We start from the raw sequence: 17,837 nt of genomic DNA on the forward strand, positions 1-17,837 counted from the left end.
GATCCCTAGGATAGTAGACTTGGGGGTAGGTCAGTAGAGTGGGCAGACCTGATGGGCTATGGCCCTTATCTGCCGTCATCTTCTCTGTTTCTATGCTGGTTGCTCCTTGCAGTTAACTTGCTTTATGAGTAGCAACCTGAACATAAGGGCTAAGCCTTGCTATACTGGGACAGACCGAAGATCTATCAAGCCCAGTTTACTGTTGCCAACACTGGCTAACCCAGGTCCCAAGTACCTAGCTAGATCCCAAGTAATAAAACAGATTTTATGCTGCTTATCCTAGGAATAAGCAGTGAATTTCCTCAAGTCATTTCAATAATGGCCTATGGGCTTCTCTTTTTCATCCAAGTCTCAAACGCCCAGACATGGCAACAGAGCAGTGAAGTACCTTACAGGGCACTGCTGTGATGTTCACAAAAAGGGTGCCACATAAACATCTCACCTGAACTCTCTTATAGGTTATGATAAGCTCCCCCAAACCCACTATACCCACCTGACTACAACCCCAGTAGCTCTTATGGCTGCAGGTGCCACCTATATGGCAGTACAGCAGGATCTTGGGGTGTTTTGGTGGGTGCACATGTTCCACCCACATGTAATGAGCCAGGGTCCTCCTCTCTATGGGTCACTATCCCACCCCCCAGGCTATTTAAAAGACTTGTGTGCAGCTCTACTAGGCTTTTCTATACTAGATGCTGATGTTCTGGAAACAGGTATGTACATTTTTATTCTGATCTTTGTGGGGATGTGAAGCGGTCAGTGAATACTGGGGGAATGTGTGTGGGTCTTTACTTTGTCTCTGCAGTGGTTATCTGGACACTTTGGATACCTTTTTGGCACTTATACCTGTTTTTACATCATCTAACTCATAACATATAAGTTCCATCCAGGAAAACTAGTAAAACATTTAATTATCCCTACAGGATGACTAAGTCTAGGTCGGCCCACATCCCACCCTAACCACTCCTCCAAATACACCCCTTTCAGCTCTGGGTGCACAGCAAAATTCAGAGGCGTAAAAGGTCCCTGGATACATCCCAAAATAGGTTTGATTATAGGCACTTGGATGCTCAGCCAAGTGTTGACTGGGGCGGGTTTTTAGACATGTTTAAGTTTTGATTATGAGTCCCATAATATGTACATCAATAAATAAAATTTATAGCTCACTCAAAGTCATATAGCCAGAAGGGAGTTCCACATTGAAAGTCGAATCTCTGTGGTGGCACTGGTTAGGACAAACAGCTTAAAATTCCAAACCTTCTAATCTAAGAAATAATATTCATCATATACACAAATGCCTAGGTTAGTGCTGCAGCAGGGACTGGACCAATGTAAAACAGCTGAAGAGAAATAGGAAGTACAGGAAATCCCACTGACCTTCCCACTCCTCAAGCAACAAACTCTCCAAAGACGGAGAAACTTGTATAGACATAAACAGATAACAAATACTTGGCATAAATAATGCAGCTAGGAACAATAGCTAGCTAGAGTAGAAACCTATAAATAGACCAAAGTAGGTACAGACAGGTATCACACATAAAAATTACACCTATTTTGTAAATTAGGATGCAGGAAAAATATGTGCCTTCAACTAAGGTAAATGTTTACTTAGCTTGAATGTAGTCAGATTAGAAAGTTTTCTTATAGGCTGTAAATTTCTTCTCCTTTACTGCATGATTTAAACTTTAAATAGAAGGGTTTTATTATCTTGGCATAAAAGTCACATGTAACCTTAAAAAGTTGTTTTAATCCAACTGAAATCTGACTTAGCAGCCTGGAGAAATTTACCCACAGCTTTGTCAGGGAGACTCGATAATTTCAAAAGGAATATTCTGCCCAGTCTTATCTTTTCCAGCTCTTATCCTTCTCTGTACCTGTACAATTTTTGCATATATTAATGTGACCATCTCTAGCTTTTGTTTGTTTGATTGCTTTTTATGACAGAGTAAAGTTGTTAGAGCCCCACCAGTCTCTTATTTCAAAATGGCACAAGTCAACCTGAAGCACCGGGCAATTGCTTCTGCCCCATTTGGACCCTGGATAGAGGTGGAATAAGCAGTGGAGAACTTGAGTAGGTGGTAGGGAAAATAAAGAAACCTGAGGTAGGGATTTGTTTTTGTCTATTTTTTTAATTTTAAGGCTGGGACCAGGGGCAACCTTTGAGTGCATGCTGTTTTACCTATTTCTTATATATGGTATATATTTTTCAGATCTTTGTATATCATTACAGAGCACTATCCACCTATTGCAATGTGCTGTCGCACAAATCTCAAATGCACTCTTATGAAACAATTCTTAGAGATTAACCGGGATCTCAAGTGCTCACAGCCATAGTATTGAAGTATTTCTCAAAATCAATGGCCGATACCGTGAGCTATCATTGAACCCTTATATACTCTCTATTCTCTCTATGTTTATTTTATGTGCATTTTATTATTTTTTTCTTTTTTCTATTATAAAATATATAAATATGTAAATTATTTGCTTTGCTATTCCATATAGTGTAGGACCACTTATCTTTTTTTCTTTTCCTTAATGTTTCTCCTGATGATTGTTCACTTCAATATTTTATTCTCTACGGAAGATCTCCATTTCGCACCCAAATTTTACCACGGGGCTTCGTCAGGAAAGCGATAACATTCACTACAGAAAAAGCAAATTCAATTAATATTCTCTTTAAAAACGGGGTTCAACCCGTGGTAAAATTTGGGTGCGAAACGGAGATCTTCCGTAGAGAATAAAATATTGAAGTGAACAATCATCAGGAGAAACATTAAGGAAAAGAAAAAAAGATAAGTGGTCCTACACTATATGGAATAGCAAAGCAAATAATTTACATATTTATATATTTTATAATAGAAAAAAGAAAAAAATAATAAAATGCACATAAAATAAACATAGAGAGAATAGAGAGTATATAAGGGTTCAATGATAGCTCACGGTATCGGCCATTGATTTTGAGAAATACTTCAATACTATGGCTGTGAGCACTTGAGATCCCGGTTAATCTCTAAGAATTGTTTCATAAGAGTGCATTTGAGATTTGTGCGACAGCGCATTGCAATAGGTGGATAGTGAGTTTCACAATAGTAGATTGAGTGGTGATATATCATTACAGAGCAAACAACAAACATTAAAAATGAATCAGAAACTAAATACCCTACTACCTGAAGGAGATACGCTATGCTTGTCTTTTATTTCCATGTCTGGTTATTTAAAATTAACACTGGGTTTTTACTAAATGACGCTAGAGGATTATCAAACCAAAATAGTTCAAACAATACAATAGCGCTGGATGTGTCATCAATATTATTTTTTACTCTTTCTCAATCCAATTCACCATCGAGAGTACTTCTTGGGAGTTCAGATTTCCACCCTTATCAAAGAGATGCAGGCGGTGGGGTTCTTCATAATTCCCAGTACTTCATCTATTTTCTACTTTTATTATTTCTTTTTTGATTATGGTATTTTTTCATTATTTCATTTCCTATTCTTATTGGTAAATATATAAATAGTATAAATAGTATAACTTATCTTTGTTAAAAGTCCATTCCCCTTCCCGACGCGTTTCGCCTAGCTTTCTCAAGGTCGGAGGAACTATAGAACAAAAAACAAAAAAACAAACAAATATATAAAGATTAATTTATCAGCAACATACTCCCATTTGTACCCTAGTAAAATCAGTCCTAACTGTGAGGTTTTCTCTACACATATTAGAAATATAGCTAGAGAATTATAGCATGGGTCAGCAAGGTAAATGCATCGATGCCCATAGGAATTCTATGAATGTCAGAGCATTTACCTTGCTAGCTAACACTAAAAACCTCTAGCGCTGTTTAGTATAAGGAGCCCTAAATTAGTTAGTTTTTTTTCTGAGAAACTCTGTATCAGCAGTTAAGGTCCCCTATGCATTGTCATTATTACAGAATGCAGCCATTAAAGGATCATCTTGAAGGAAAAAGGTTGTTCTCTTCTCCTGGCTAGAAGGAAAGGACAGCATTAGTTCACTTGCTGTGGAAAGGTATCTGCAGTGGCGTAGCAAAGGTGAGTGGTGCCCCTCCCCCGCTCTCTTCTCTACCCCCCTGCTCCTTCCCAACCCCCTGCTGGGTGCTCCCTTTCCCTTCCCCATACCTTTTTAATTTTCCAGGTGCGAGCAACATTACTAACTTGCTGCCCATGTCATGTCGGCTATCACTCTGCCGTCACTTCCTAGACACGGGGCCCAGAAGTGACATCAGAGAGAGGCGACACCGACGCACGCAGCAAGTTCATAATGCTGCTCGTGCAGGCAAAATTTAAAAAGTACGAGGGAAAGGAAGGGGAGCCCGCGCGCAGCAGGGGTGGCAGGAAGGAGCGGGTCGGCAGAGAGGAGGACGGGTGCCGGCATCCCTACCAAGACTGCGCCCGGGGCAGCCCCCTCCCCCTTTACTACGCCACAGGGTATCTGTATCTGATAGAATTGTGAGAGTGACTCAGATGCTCAACATTTCCCTCAATGGCAGGAACACAATACAGAAACTTCTCTTTTAAAAGGAAAAGCTTACTCTGAAATACCATGCAATTAACTATACAAAGAGCTATGTTTTTAGCAAGGTACATCAAGTGCATTTCCCCAATATGCTATTGTAAGCTATGGATGCATCTGGGCTCTGGGCTGAATGCCAGATGTCAACGATATTTAGTCAGTATTCAGGCTGAGGCAGACCAAAGCTCCCAGATGGAGTCTACAATATTTCAGCTGATTGCCTGGAAAGTATAGAAAATGATTCTTTTCACTTGTCCTTTTTTCAGGGCTCCTAATGTAGTGAGGGAGACAGAAAAAACAAGTTTTTAGTTTGTCAAGGGGCACTATAGGTACTTCTATAAAGTATGCATGCAAATTATTGGAAAATGGTAAATACCTTTATGTGCACATTGTTCTGAAAATATGTGCCCATATTATATAGTATGTATTTTACAGGTAGGCATCCACATAAGTACTCATAATCTGGGCAGAGCTTGGGCAGGATTCACATTTACACATATAACTTACAGAATACTATAAGTTGCATGCTTTTCTCCGGGAATTAGGTGCAAGCTCGTATATTAGCCCTACTGCTGGCATGAGTGCTTGCATGCTGTTACAATCATATTCTAGAAAGGAAAGCAGGTGCCTACGTTGCTCTACCATGTGCCCTCTAGGTGCCTATTTTCAAGCAGACAGTTATAAAATTACTTTCTATATGTTCTCACCAGTGACAAGCAGCTCTATTCAGTTCTTATTGTTCTACCTGGCATTAAATGAATACAGTCCCCTCGATATTCAGTGGGACTTAGCTGGCCAAAACCAGCTCCCAGCCAGCAGGAGATAGCCAGCTATCTCCAGCTGAATATCTGGTTTCCCAGCTAGCCTGGTTACCGTCTCTGTCACATGATACAGACAGTCACCACTGATTTTCATTGGCTGGCCAGCTAAGGCATGAAGCCAGAGAGACCCGCCTAAAAAGCAGGTCTATCTTTGGCCGTTAGCTTTAGCTGGTCAGCCGACAAAAATTTGCCAGCTAAGTGTGATCCACTAAACTTTGACTTGGCATTGAATATCCAGAATCGCAGTTGACCGTAGGAGGCAGCTAGGTATGTGTATAGTTAATTTGACTGTGGTTGACATTATAAGATAACTCACTGGCATTCACTGCAGCTGTTGAAAGCTACAGTGGCAAAACAAAGGTCATGAATTCAAGGACATACTAGCCTTAAATAAACATGACAGCACATGGACATGTGAAATGTTTTATTATGCATTCTGTAATCTTCTCTAACCATCTGACTTCAAAACGTGAATCTCACAAAATAACAAAAATGTGGTAGTATATTTCTTTATACTTATAGGTAGTAGTACATTTTTATACTCTGGATGTGACTAAAACACGTCTATTGTAGGATTTCCTTCTTTTTAGGCTTGGGCATTTCTTCCTGTTCTGTAATTGGAGTTGGACATCCTGATTTTGGACCCTTCCTAGTCCCAACAAAACATGCCCTCTTGTTATTTGGACATCCTGCAGTGTTGGATGTTGAAATCTTGCCTTTCCAAAATTTGAACTAGGATATTTCAAGCATACGGATGTCCATTAGACATTTTGAGACTTCCATATGCTTAAAAAAATAAGCACCATAGGCTTCTAGGGCTGGATTAACACAATATTGGTCCCTAGGCAAACATATATTTGTGGATGCCCCCCTGTCAGGGACTCCCTCCCCCACCATTATTTTACCTCTCCAGAAGTAGCAGAGCCCAGTTGAGAGCAGTACTGGGCAGACTTGCACAGTCTGTGTCTGTACATAGCCGTTTGAGGGAAGATGGGCTGGGGAGGGCTTCAATGTCTTGGAGGGTGTAGATGGGCTGGAGTAGGTTTTGACTGAGATTTTGGCAGTTGGAACCCAAGCACAGTACGAGGTAGAGCCTTGGATTCTTGGCTAGAAATAGCTAAGAATAAAAAATTTGAATTGAATCAGATTGGGCAGACTGGATGGACCATTCGGGTCTTTATCTGCCGTCATCTACTATGTTACTATGTATGATTGCAGTAGTAGTTTTTGAGTGAGCATGGGGACTATGCAAGCACATGCTTTGAATGGAGGAGCCAAATGGGTAGAGCTGGAGAGTAGCCAAGTTATCGAGTTCAAAATGGAACCTCAATACTGGATTTCTCTGCAACCCTATCCTAGTACATTATGGGACCTGAAATGCTGATTTCAATTGGTGGTATCAGGGACTACAAAAAGAACACAGAATTGGGGTATAAGTTCAAAAACAGGATTGAACAAAGAGTTTCCTTCCTGGAGCTGAGTAACTTGGCAGCTCTGTAGCAATGCACTGAGAATCAGGGAAGTTGGGCAAGTCATAGAAATGTAGAAAAATGTCTGCAATGGTTATATGTTTGAACTACTGTAACTTTATTTTTTCACATAAAAAGATGGTGTTTGGACTGTTGTATTACAAATTATTTGCTATAACATAATTCTTTGAAACCTCATTTTTTTGTTTCTGGTGACTTTAGTCACCTTTTCCTGTCAATGCCAGGCAAAATGGTTAGAGACTATTATAAAGAACAAAATGATTGAACATATACATACAAACAGGAGAAAGACAAGGTGGATGTCCAATCAACCAAACTGGGTCTCTATTGAATTGTAAAAATGTTAAGAGTCCCAACAAGGATCCCTGTTTCGGTGCTGATAAATTTCACCTTCTTCAGGGGACAATTATTTGTTGAGTATCGTCCGCACATATGCTGTGGAGCCAAAGCTGGACGGTCTATTTGCAGCATTCAGTACAGACCACCCAGCTTTAGCTCCACAGCATATGTGCGGATGGTACTCAACAAATAAGTGTCCCCTGAAGAAGGTACTATTTAGCAGCATCGAAACAAGGATCCTTGTTGGGACTCTTTTAATGTTCGTACAGTTCAATAAAGATCCAAATGGTTGATTGGACATTCACCTTGTCTTTCTCCTGTTTGTGTTACTTTCTTCTAAGACAAGGGGCTCTTCTTTTAGAACATATACATAAGCATGGAATAATGAGAGGAAGCCAACATGGATTTAGTCAAGGGAAATCTTGCTTCACAAATTTACTGCATTTCATTGAAGGGGTAAATGAACATGTGGATAAAGGTGATCCAATTAATACTATGTATTTGGATTTTCAAAAGGCTTTTGACAAAGTACCTCATGAAAGACCTCTGAGGAAATTAGAAAGTCATGGGATAGTAGGTAATGCCCTATTATGAATTAAGAACTGATTGAAAGACAGAAAACAGAGAGTAGGTTTAAATGGTCCATATTCTCAATGGAAACAGCAGGGTTCTTCAGGGGTCTGTGCTTGCACCACTCCTTTTTAACATATTTATCAATAATCTAGAGATGAGAATAACTAGTGAAATAATTAAATTTGCTGATGACACAAATGGCCTCTTTTACAAAGTCATGCTAGCGGCTGCTGCGCGGCAATAGCCCCGAAGCCCTTTAAATCTCTGTGGGCTTCGGAGCTGTTACCGCAATGCAGCCGCTAGCGCAGCTTTTTAAAAGAGGCCAAAAGTTGTTAAATTGCAAGAGGATTGTGAAAAATTGCAAGAGAACCCTGTGAGCATGGGCATCAAAATGGCAGATGACGTTTAATGTGAGAGAGTGCAAAGTGATGCATGTGGGAAACAGGAACCCAACCTATGATATGATGAAAGGTTCCATGTTAGGAGTCGCTGCCCAGGAAAAGGATCTAGGTGTCATCATTGAAGATACGTTGAAACCTTCAGCTCAATGTGCGGTGGCGACTTAACAAAAATTTCACTCTCCATTGCCTTTGGTACACAAACCAAAGATTTCAAGAGCGTACTGCTCCAAAGAGAGAAATTTAAGAGCAATTTAAAAACTGGCTGGAGCATAGGAAACAGAGAGTGGGGGTAAATGGACAATACTCGGACTGGAAGAGCGTCACCAGTGGGGTGCCGCAGGGCTCGGTGCTTGGACCCGTGCTCTTTAACATCTTTATAAATGATCTGGACATAGGTACGACGAGTGAGGTGATTAAATTTGCGGATGATACAAAGTTACTCAGAGTAGTAAAGACGCAGGGGGATTGCGAAGATCTGCAACGTGACATAATCAAGCTCGAGGAATGGGCATCGACATGGCAGATGAGGTTCAACATGGATAAGTGTAAAGTGATGCATGTCGGTAACAAAAATCTCATGCACGAATACAGGATGTCCGGGGTGGTACTTGGAGAGACCTCCCAGGAAAGGGACTTGGGAGTTCTGATCAACAAGTCGAAGCCATCCACACAATGTGCAGCGGCAGCAAAAAGGGCAAACAGAATGCTAGGAATGATAAAGAAGGGGATCAAGAACAGATAAGAGAAGGTTATCATGCCGCTGTACCGGGCCATGGTACGCCCTCACCTGGAGTACTGCGTCCAGCACTGGTTGCCGTACCTGAAGAAGGACACGGTACTACTTGAAAGGGTCCAGAGAAGAGCGACTAAGATGGTTAAGGGGCTGGAGGAGCTGCCGTACAGCGAAAGATTAGAGAAACTGGGCCTCTTCTCTCTCGAACAGAGGAGATTGAGAGGGGACATGATCAAAACATTCAAGGTACTGAAGGGGATAGACTTAATAGATAAAGACAGGTTGTTCACCCTCTCCAAGGTAGGGAGAACAAGAGGGCACTCTCTAAAGTTGAAAGGGGAAGTTCTTCACCCAGAGAGTGGTAGAAAGCTGGAACGCCCTTCCAGAGGCTGTTATAGGGGAAAACACCCTCCAAGGATTCAAGACAAAGTTAGACAAGTTTCTGTTGAACAAGAACGTGCGCTGGTAGGGCTAGTCTCAGTTAGGGTGCTGGTCTTAGACCAGAGGGCCGCCGAGTGAGCGGACTGCTGGGCATGATGGACCACTGGTCTGACTCAGCAGTGGCAATTCGTATGTTCTTATGTTCAATGTGTACATGTGAAAAAAGGTTCACAAACAGAAAAAGAAAATATTTACCAGTAGTTGTTTTGGTTTTTTTAAATGCTCCTGAAAGGCTTTAGGCAGAGTGGAGACAGTATTAGGACAATGTTCAAGGAACTTGTCCAAGTAATTTAATAGTGAACAGGGGAAATTCCTTGGGCTGAAAACTTAGTATGTGAACCTCTCCATCCAGCCCAGATTTTCAAAAGGACGTTTTATTTATCAGAAACTATCCTCTCCACAGAAATATAAACAAGTGCAAGCACTCTCTAGCTCTTTTCTAGTACTATGCTGTTGTTCATTTGCTCCTTCCAGCAGTGCTTCCACCAGGTCTGCCCACCATCATGTAAATTCTGGCATTTGATGCCAGTTCTTTTCCTCAGCTGACAGCAAACTCTTCACATTTTCCCCTATTCTTCAGTCCTATTCCTTTTTAACATACACCATCCGTAGGGTTACCAGATTTTACTCATGTAAAATCCAGACCCATGGCCATGCCCCCAGGCCCACCTGGCCCCACCCCCATTCCACCCAAGTCACGCCCCTTTCCACTCCAGCCCCACCCCCCTCAACCTGTTCTCTTGTTCAGAGCCGTGCCGAGAGAGCATCTGCACATGTGCAGATGTGATGACATCTACGGTGATGAGTCAAAACTGTGTGAGACAAAGCCGCGTGGCCAATGGAGCGCTGACAATTGTGTGCAGGACTTCTGTGCACTGGATTTAAACAGTATTTTAAAAAGTGCTCTGATGGGTGGAGGGGGGGGAACCACCCACTTTACTTACAACTGTTGGCGCTTCCGTTGGGGGTGAGGTGGGAGGAACCCCCATTACAGAGGAAACTGTACTTTTTCCCTAAAAAACATGGAAAAAGGTTGTTTCCTCTATAATGGGGTGTTCCCCCCAACGCCCCCCACAACGGGAGCGCCAACAATTCTAAGTAAAGTGGGTGGGTGGGGTTCCCTGTCCAGTGGGTGGGTTCCCTGTCCAAACCTCCCCCTTCGGAGTGCTTTAAAATACTGTTTAAATCCAGCGTACAGACATCCTGCGCGTGACTGTCGGCGTGGCTTTGTCTCGCACAGTTTTGTCTATGTACCGACATCCACACATGCACGTATCATCACCGCATTGCGTCCACACATGCGCAGATGCCCTCCCGGTGCGGCTCCTGAGCTGGAAGCTTTTCGCGAGTCGGTGGGGGGCCGATCGGGGGTTGGGGGGCAGTCATTGGGGGGGTTGTGTCGAGGGCAGGAGGGCCTGGGATCCCTCCTGTCCGTATTGTAGCAGGAGGTAGGGGGTAGGGGGGTCCACCTGGGCAGGTGGGGGGCGAGAGGCCAGGAGGGCTTGGGCTCCCTCCCGGCCCCATCGGACTCGGGGGGGGGGATTAGAGATCGCGGGGCAGGAGGGCTTGGGCTCCCTCCTGGCCCCATCGGACTCGGCAGGGGGGGATTGGGGATCACGGGGCAAGAGGGCTTGGGCTCCCTCTTGCCCCAATGTTGGGGGAGGGTGATGTATCGTGGCAGGAGAGATAGGGAATCTCTCCTGCCGCGGGTCGCGGCAGTTCGGGTAGAGGAGTGATGGCATCGCGGTAGGGGAGATGAGGCATCTCTCCTGCAGTGATCATTGCTGTAGGGGGTAGGCAGGTTGCTGGGGCCGCTGAGCTGATCGCAGCAGCCATGATCAGCTCAGCGGTCCCTTTTTCGGCACTTAGACCTGTTTTGACTTCGTCTAAGTCAAAACGTATAGGTGCCGACTAGGCAACCTGCCTAAGGTTTTGGTTATACCTGCTGCACGCCTAGGTCTAGGTCGGCCCACCTCCTGCCCACCGCCCGCCCTTTCCCCTCCTCTGAAAACGCCTCTTTTCTCGCTGTGCGTCTAGAGGCAGGGGAAAGGGCTAAGCTGGTTTTAGATACGTCTAAAACCAGCTTTGATTATGGGTACTTGGACGATCAGGCTTTTTGATTGTCCAAGTAGCCATTTAGGCCACTTTTTAGACGTGTTTTTTTTTTTTTTTTTTTTTATTATGAACCCCTCAGGGTCTATATGTACATATATTGACATATATGCACAAAAATTATTTTCTAAAATTACCCTTCATCTGTTTAAAAGGCAAAATATTAATGCCGTAGGCAGAAGTCAAATCTCACAAAATGTATTCAAATGAATAGTTAAACTGAATACTATTTTGGTCTATAAATTAATTGAAATTTAAAATAAAGTCTGAATCAACTAAGGTAGAAAATGGTAATAAGCAACAGCAATAGCATTTATATTAATGAACCCGGAGGAATACTTAATCATAATTTACTTCTTTATTACCACTCATTAAATAGCATACCAAACAATTTATAAGTCTGCTAGGAAAAGCTCCTGAGAATGCCTCCATGGTAGATCAATGCTATGTATGAAAATTACAACAGAAAAAGAGAGATGCAAAAGAATGTGACGTTGAACTTTCTTGCACAAATTTGTTTAGATAAAAAATATATATATACACACACAAATAACATTTAATAGTAGCATGCAGGCAAAAGTTTTTCATTTCCTTATTTCCAGTTTGTATTTTTTTTTTTCTTTCTTCGTGTCATTTTAATTTTTTTTTTTAAATATTGTCATATGTGCATGTGCTGTGTTTCCTGCACATGGGGGTCCTTTTACTAAGGTGCACCTTAGCATCTAGCGTGCGCTAAATTGGTTAGCACGCCTTAGTAAAAGGATCCCATACTGAACTGAATTTTATATATGGCGCCTAGAAAAATCTGTCAAAAAAAAAATGCACTTAAAGTCAGGCGCAGTTTATAGAATAGTGCTTATGCTCATCTTTAGGGATGTCCCTGTGCACCAACAAAATCCTGCTGCAAAACCTTGCACCGAAAGTTAGGCACGGAAGTCATGTGTTCTATAATTATCCGTGCGACTCGCAGGAATGCTCCTCCCATTTGTCTGCTTCCTTTTTTGCATGGAAAATTTAGACACAGATCCTGCAACCTAAATTTATGCATATATATTTTAATTAAAACTAATTAGCACCAATAATTGCTTGTTAAGATTCCAATTATTTGCACTAATTGGTGTGTAATTCAATTAAATTGCGCACACAAATGCCTAAATATGTGGATGCAATTTTTAGCACTTTTTAAAGAATTTTGGGAAATATGCAAATTTTGTGCACTAAGGAGTCTAGAGTGATCTCAGGTAATGATAGCCAGATCCACCCTTCTCCCCAGAAACTGACTTATGCTCTCCCAATATTTACAAAGAATACACCTGGAGTTTCTATGATTGATCGATGGAATGATCTTCCCCGCCAGGTGGTCGAGGCCAGTAGCGTGCTCGACTTCAAGAGTCGATGGGACAAACAGGTGGGAGTACTACAGAGTTATGCTCAAACGATAGATACTCCAGGGAAGAAGGGTTCTTGAGTAGGCAGACTAGTTGGGAGGGAGGGTTCTTGAGTGGGCAGACTTGTTGGGCCGTCAGCCCTTTTCTGCCGTCATATTCTATGTTTCTATGTTTTACCCCCCTTCCCAAGGCCCTACCCCCTCCCCAGCTTATCCAAGAACCCAGGGTCCAAAAATGACAAAAGCAATTTCCAGTCACTTCTACTCTACCATTACCATCTTCCAAAATGACACCAGCTTACATTAAAGCAGGATTTAATTGTGGGGGAGAGGGGGGAACAACCTTGAATACAGTTCTACTACTTCTTAGACTCCAGTGCAGTAGGAGTGCTATTGTCCAGCCTCTTCCTTCCTGGCAGCCTGCAGGGAAGAGGAGAGGGTAAGACTGGAGCAGAGCAGTCACTCTGCTCTCTAATCCAGCCCCTCTTCTGTAATTCATACCTCTGGTCACCTGCTGCCTCCCCAGCTCTACATAATGATATATGGGAATCAAAATTTAAATAAATATTCAAAATTTGACAGAAAATATTTCAATGAAGATTTTTTTAATTTTACGGTTTTGTGGTCTGATCTACAAGAATGTCAATTTTTTTTTACATGTCATGCTTGGACCACATATTTAACAACTTGAAATATCTTTGTACCATCCTGAAACAATAGAAAATAATCAGAGCTTCCTATCATACAGGTTAATTTTGTAAGGATGTCTCATATAAGTCAATTTCATAAGGAGTCTCATGGATAGGTCCCAAGTCCTGGTAGGCATGGCATATTTTCATGAATGAGGACATAATTATTGAGGATGCTTTGTTTGGTATCCTGCAAGGTAAGTTATTCTTGGAGGGATTCCTCATCACTAATGAAGATTGAAGAATAACTTTTAATTTTTGACACAAAATTCCTATGGAAGTTAAAGTCTAAGACTCATCTTCTGAGTGATAGAGAAGAGTTAGCTGTTGATTAAGAAAGAGGACCTTGTCTATAGCCATCTGAGCAAGGAGGCTGGAGTGGCTGAGGGCGTCAGGCCTAAGGCGGGATGTCTATGACTGTCTAAGAAATGTTCTGTACATAGAGAAAAGCACAGGAGTCTTGTTGTGGATCATCCTTGATTGAACAAACACTTGCCAAGAAATATTCCTACTCTAATCTTTCCAGTGGGTCAAACTACAAATGTCCACAACAGCCACAAGCTATACATCCCGGTCAAAGAGAAAGATAGCAGATGAAGCCCCAGATCCTATCTCAACTCAAATTGAGCCCTTATTTGAGATCCAGGAACATAACTGGCCCCTCAACCTGGCTACAGTGGGAGGCAAGATTCTACTAGACTGTATACCTGTTCCTAGAACTCAATAACATTGGGCAAATAGGTCCTCTAGATTAGGGATGAGGGCTATTAACTTTGTTTTCTCCTTATTCCCTCTGATCATACCTTGGAAGAATCTATTCCAGCCTCAACCAGGAGCTACTGAAGAAATGCAATGAGACTAATTTTTCCAACCAAGATCAACAAGGGTTTTTGTTTTGTTTTTTAAATCCCAGACGCTTCTAATTCCAAGAATTGAGACTGTTTAGGACTAGACTTAGACCTGAGAGACCTTAAATATTTTGCCTGAAAGAAATTGAAAATGAACACCTCGTATACTATCCTGCCATGTCTGATTATGCTCATTGGACTTAGGATACATACATGCATATACAATCTTCTTCACCAAAAATACCTTCCTTCATTTCATGATTTAATTAACATTGTTGCATCCTGCCATTCAGACCTTCAACAGTACCAAGAGTTTTCACCAAATGTTTGCTGAGTAATTGAAAGGACCTCAGGAGGGGAAATAAATAGAAAGAGATATAGGGCCATGGGAACTAAGGCAGAGAGGGAAAGAGAAAAAGGACTGGATTTCATCCTTTCTTTCCTGGATGACTGCCTGGTGAAAGGGAGCTCACCTCAAATAGGAGAACAATCACTGAACCATTCCATCAGTTGTTGCTCTTAGAGTCAATGTAAATTATTTAAAGTCAAATTCTCCCCTAGTGCTGCAGATCTAATACATTAGACTCGAGCCTTGATAGATACATGAGTACAATGGCATTCTTACCAAAGCAAAGGAAAGCATCTCTAATGTTTTCCCATCCTGTAAATGTTTTTATGGGATTTTGACTTTATGTCTTGTAGGATGAATTTAAAAGAAGGTTTTAATAATGGTATCGTTAGCTAATGTTTTATTGTGTTTTTCTTGTGTAAACATGTTTAGCATTTTTAATATGTATACATGTAATTTTGTAAATCGCTTAGTTTTTATGTGGTATATAAATTTTTAAATAAATAAATAATTCATGTCATTTCAAACACATGCCTTTACTGTATATTGTAGTGGTGCATCCAGGAAGGGGCCTAAGGCTGTGATTGGTCCAGACGCCTAAGGTCCCTCCCATAGGAGGGGCCTTAAGTAACCTGGGCCAATCAGAACCTTAAGCTCCTCCCTGGCACATCCCAGAATGTACTGGGAAGGGGAAGGCCTGCCATTTTGTAAGAGGCGGGCCTACCAGCCGGAGCAGGTAGGCGTCCTTCTGGTCGGACTTCCTGAATAAAGTAGGGAGGGGTGGGGAGTTGTCTGGGGAGTTGTCAGGGGGGTTAGGTGACAATGGGAGAGAGTGTGCAAATCTCTCATTGCGGTGGGGGGTGTAGAGTCGGGGGCACAGGGGGAGTTGTCAGGAGGTTTGGGTGATGGTGGGAAAGAGTGGGCATCTCTCCCGCTGCGGGGGGTGTCTGTGTATGTAGAGTCAGGGGCACAAGGGGTTTGTTGTCGGGGGGGGAGGGGTTGAGTGATGGCAGGAGAGAGTGGGCATCTCTCCAGCCGCCAGGGGTGTCAGAAGGTAGAGTGACTCGGCAGGAGAGTGGGCATCTCTCCTGCCAATCTATAATTTGCCTAGGGGGGTGTTATGCAGGTATATTCTGTGCATGTGCTGATCGCTACCACCAGCGACTCATCTCAAGTAAATTTAGCGAGCCTGCACTCTGCTCCGTGAACCTCATTTGCATGCACTGTTTTTGGAAAATGACTTGCCTTTTTAAAAATCATTACAAGAACGGCTTCAACAGCGGTCTGTCGGTTTTTACCACAAAGCTTTAAGAATCTTCTCCTCAGTGAACAGATTAATCCCCTCTCTTCACATATAATTTCCTGGTTGTAAGCTTCCACCAGAAAATCATACAACTGTCAATGTAAAAGATTGTTCTTCTGTTGTGATCAACAGAACTTGGGTCCTTTCATCTGTTACTCACAAAAGTTGTTTCATTACCTCTTTACATTCTGCAAATCAGTGCAAAGAAACATTTGAAGATTTGGAACTGAGCAATGAAGAGTGTTACTTCCTCAGTAAAGATGCACCTCAGCAAAATAGCAATCTATCATGTACACATAGTTGCTTATCTTAGTGATGATTCACGAAAGACTATAGGCTAAATCAGACACACATATCTCACCATCCTAGGGAGTTGCCTGTCTACTGTAAATACAGTAGAACGAGAGCCTCTCTTACATGCAAGCAACTACTCTTTTCTAATATTGGTCCTGAGTCTAGCCCTCCCCCCTCCCCCACAGCTTATTGATTCTAGCCTCTAAGTGGGTAAATTGTAAGTTTACAGAATTAATCTAGAATATTACAGTAATATAACTACTCTATAAATATGCAAATACAACTCACTACACTTGAAAAATTCAATTTCAAATATCACTTTTTATGCATTTCCCGCTCAGTTATTTTAATATTTCCATATGAGCCTGGTTTTTAATGAGGAGCATTTGTATATTTCAGACTATAAAAGAAAATCAACTAATGGCTCTAGTCAGCCTTCAAGCACTGATGCTGACCCATTCATTTCCAAGCTTGATGCTACATTACCAATCATTTTATTGGAAGCACCTTCTAAGAGCACAAACGGAGCAGCCGGTTTAGTGTCTGAGTCAGAGGAGGAAAAAGCCAAAAAACTGCTCTACTGTTCCCTATGCAAAGTAGCAGTGAACTCCCTGTCACAGCTTGAAGCCCACAATACAGGTTAGTATTCCTTGGCTCTCTTCTAATATCTCTTGAGATGATCTTGTTGCTTAGCTCTTACCTATGTCAGCTGTAACTTTCTGGTACATCATTTAGGTGGGAAGTTATTCAAGAAGGGCTACCTTTATGTTGTTTTATTGTTAATTCCATTATTGGTAGCTAGGTTTCATTGCATAAAATGGGACCTTTGATAAAATAGCATGAGTTGGTGGGGGAGTTATTAACAAGAGCTACCATTAAGACATGTTATATTACTGTTGCCCCATAATTAGTAACCAGGGGCTCCTTTTACTAAGGTGTGCTAGCTTTTTTAGCGCATGCTAACCCCTGCAATACACGAAAAATACTAACACAAGCTCTATGGAGGTGTTAGCGTGTAGCGCGTGCAGCAATGTAGCACGCGCTAAGCGCACGCTAAATCCACTAGCGCACCTTCATAAAAGGAGCCCTAGGTTTCATTGCATAAAATGGGACCTGTAGTAAAATAGCATGAGGTAGGGGGAGGGGGGGTTTATCAACATGGGCTACCATTAAAACATGTTATACTTTTAATAGAACAATGCTGAAACTGACCTGTGATTATCTGGTAAAATGGATCATGGTTGGGAATACACCTTAAGTGAAGGACTTAGGCCCGGATTCTGTATAGGGCACCCGGTCTCAGAAGCCGCCTAAGTGGCTTTTGAGAATCGCACATAGGCAGCCTATACAGAATCGCCCCAAGCCGTCTAACCACCACGACTCTCCAACTGGTACCCAAGTTACAGGCACTGGTTAGAAAATTGTGTTGCCGCAGAGCTAATCGCGGCAAGGGAATCTCCCTACCACGATTAGTTTAGTGGCCACGGCATCCCATACTCCCCCCCGCTCCACAAAGACTATGGTGGGAGGGG

General features: G+C 42.2%; 1 protein-coding gene across 4 annotated transcripts in view; it reads left to right on the forward strand.

The window, feature by feature from the left end:
- LOC117361387 (zinc finger protein 385B-like) overlaps positions 1 to 17,837 on the forward strand; it is a 463,954-nt gene that overhangs the window by 387,049 nt on the left and 59,068 nt on the right. For all 4 annotated transcript variants that reach the window (XM_033946634.1, XM_033946631.1, XM_033946632.1 and 1 more), the window contains exon 5: positions 16,705 to 16,944. In XM_033946634.1, coding sequence (XP_033802525.1) covers positions 16,705 to 16,944 — 240 coding nt within the window. The remainder of the gene's footprint in view (positions 1 to 16,704; positions 16,945 to 17,837) is intronic.

Source organism: Geotrypetes seraphini, chromosome 5, assembly GCF_902459505.1.
Source record: "Geotrypetes seraphini chromosome 5, aGeoSer1.1, whole genome shotgun sequence".
NCBI lineage: Eukaryota > Metazoa > Chordata > Amphibia > Gymnophiona > Dermophiidae > Geotrypetes > Geotrypetes seraphini.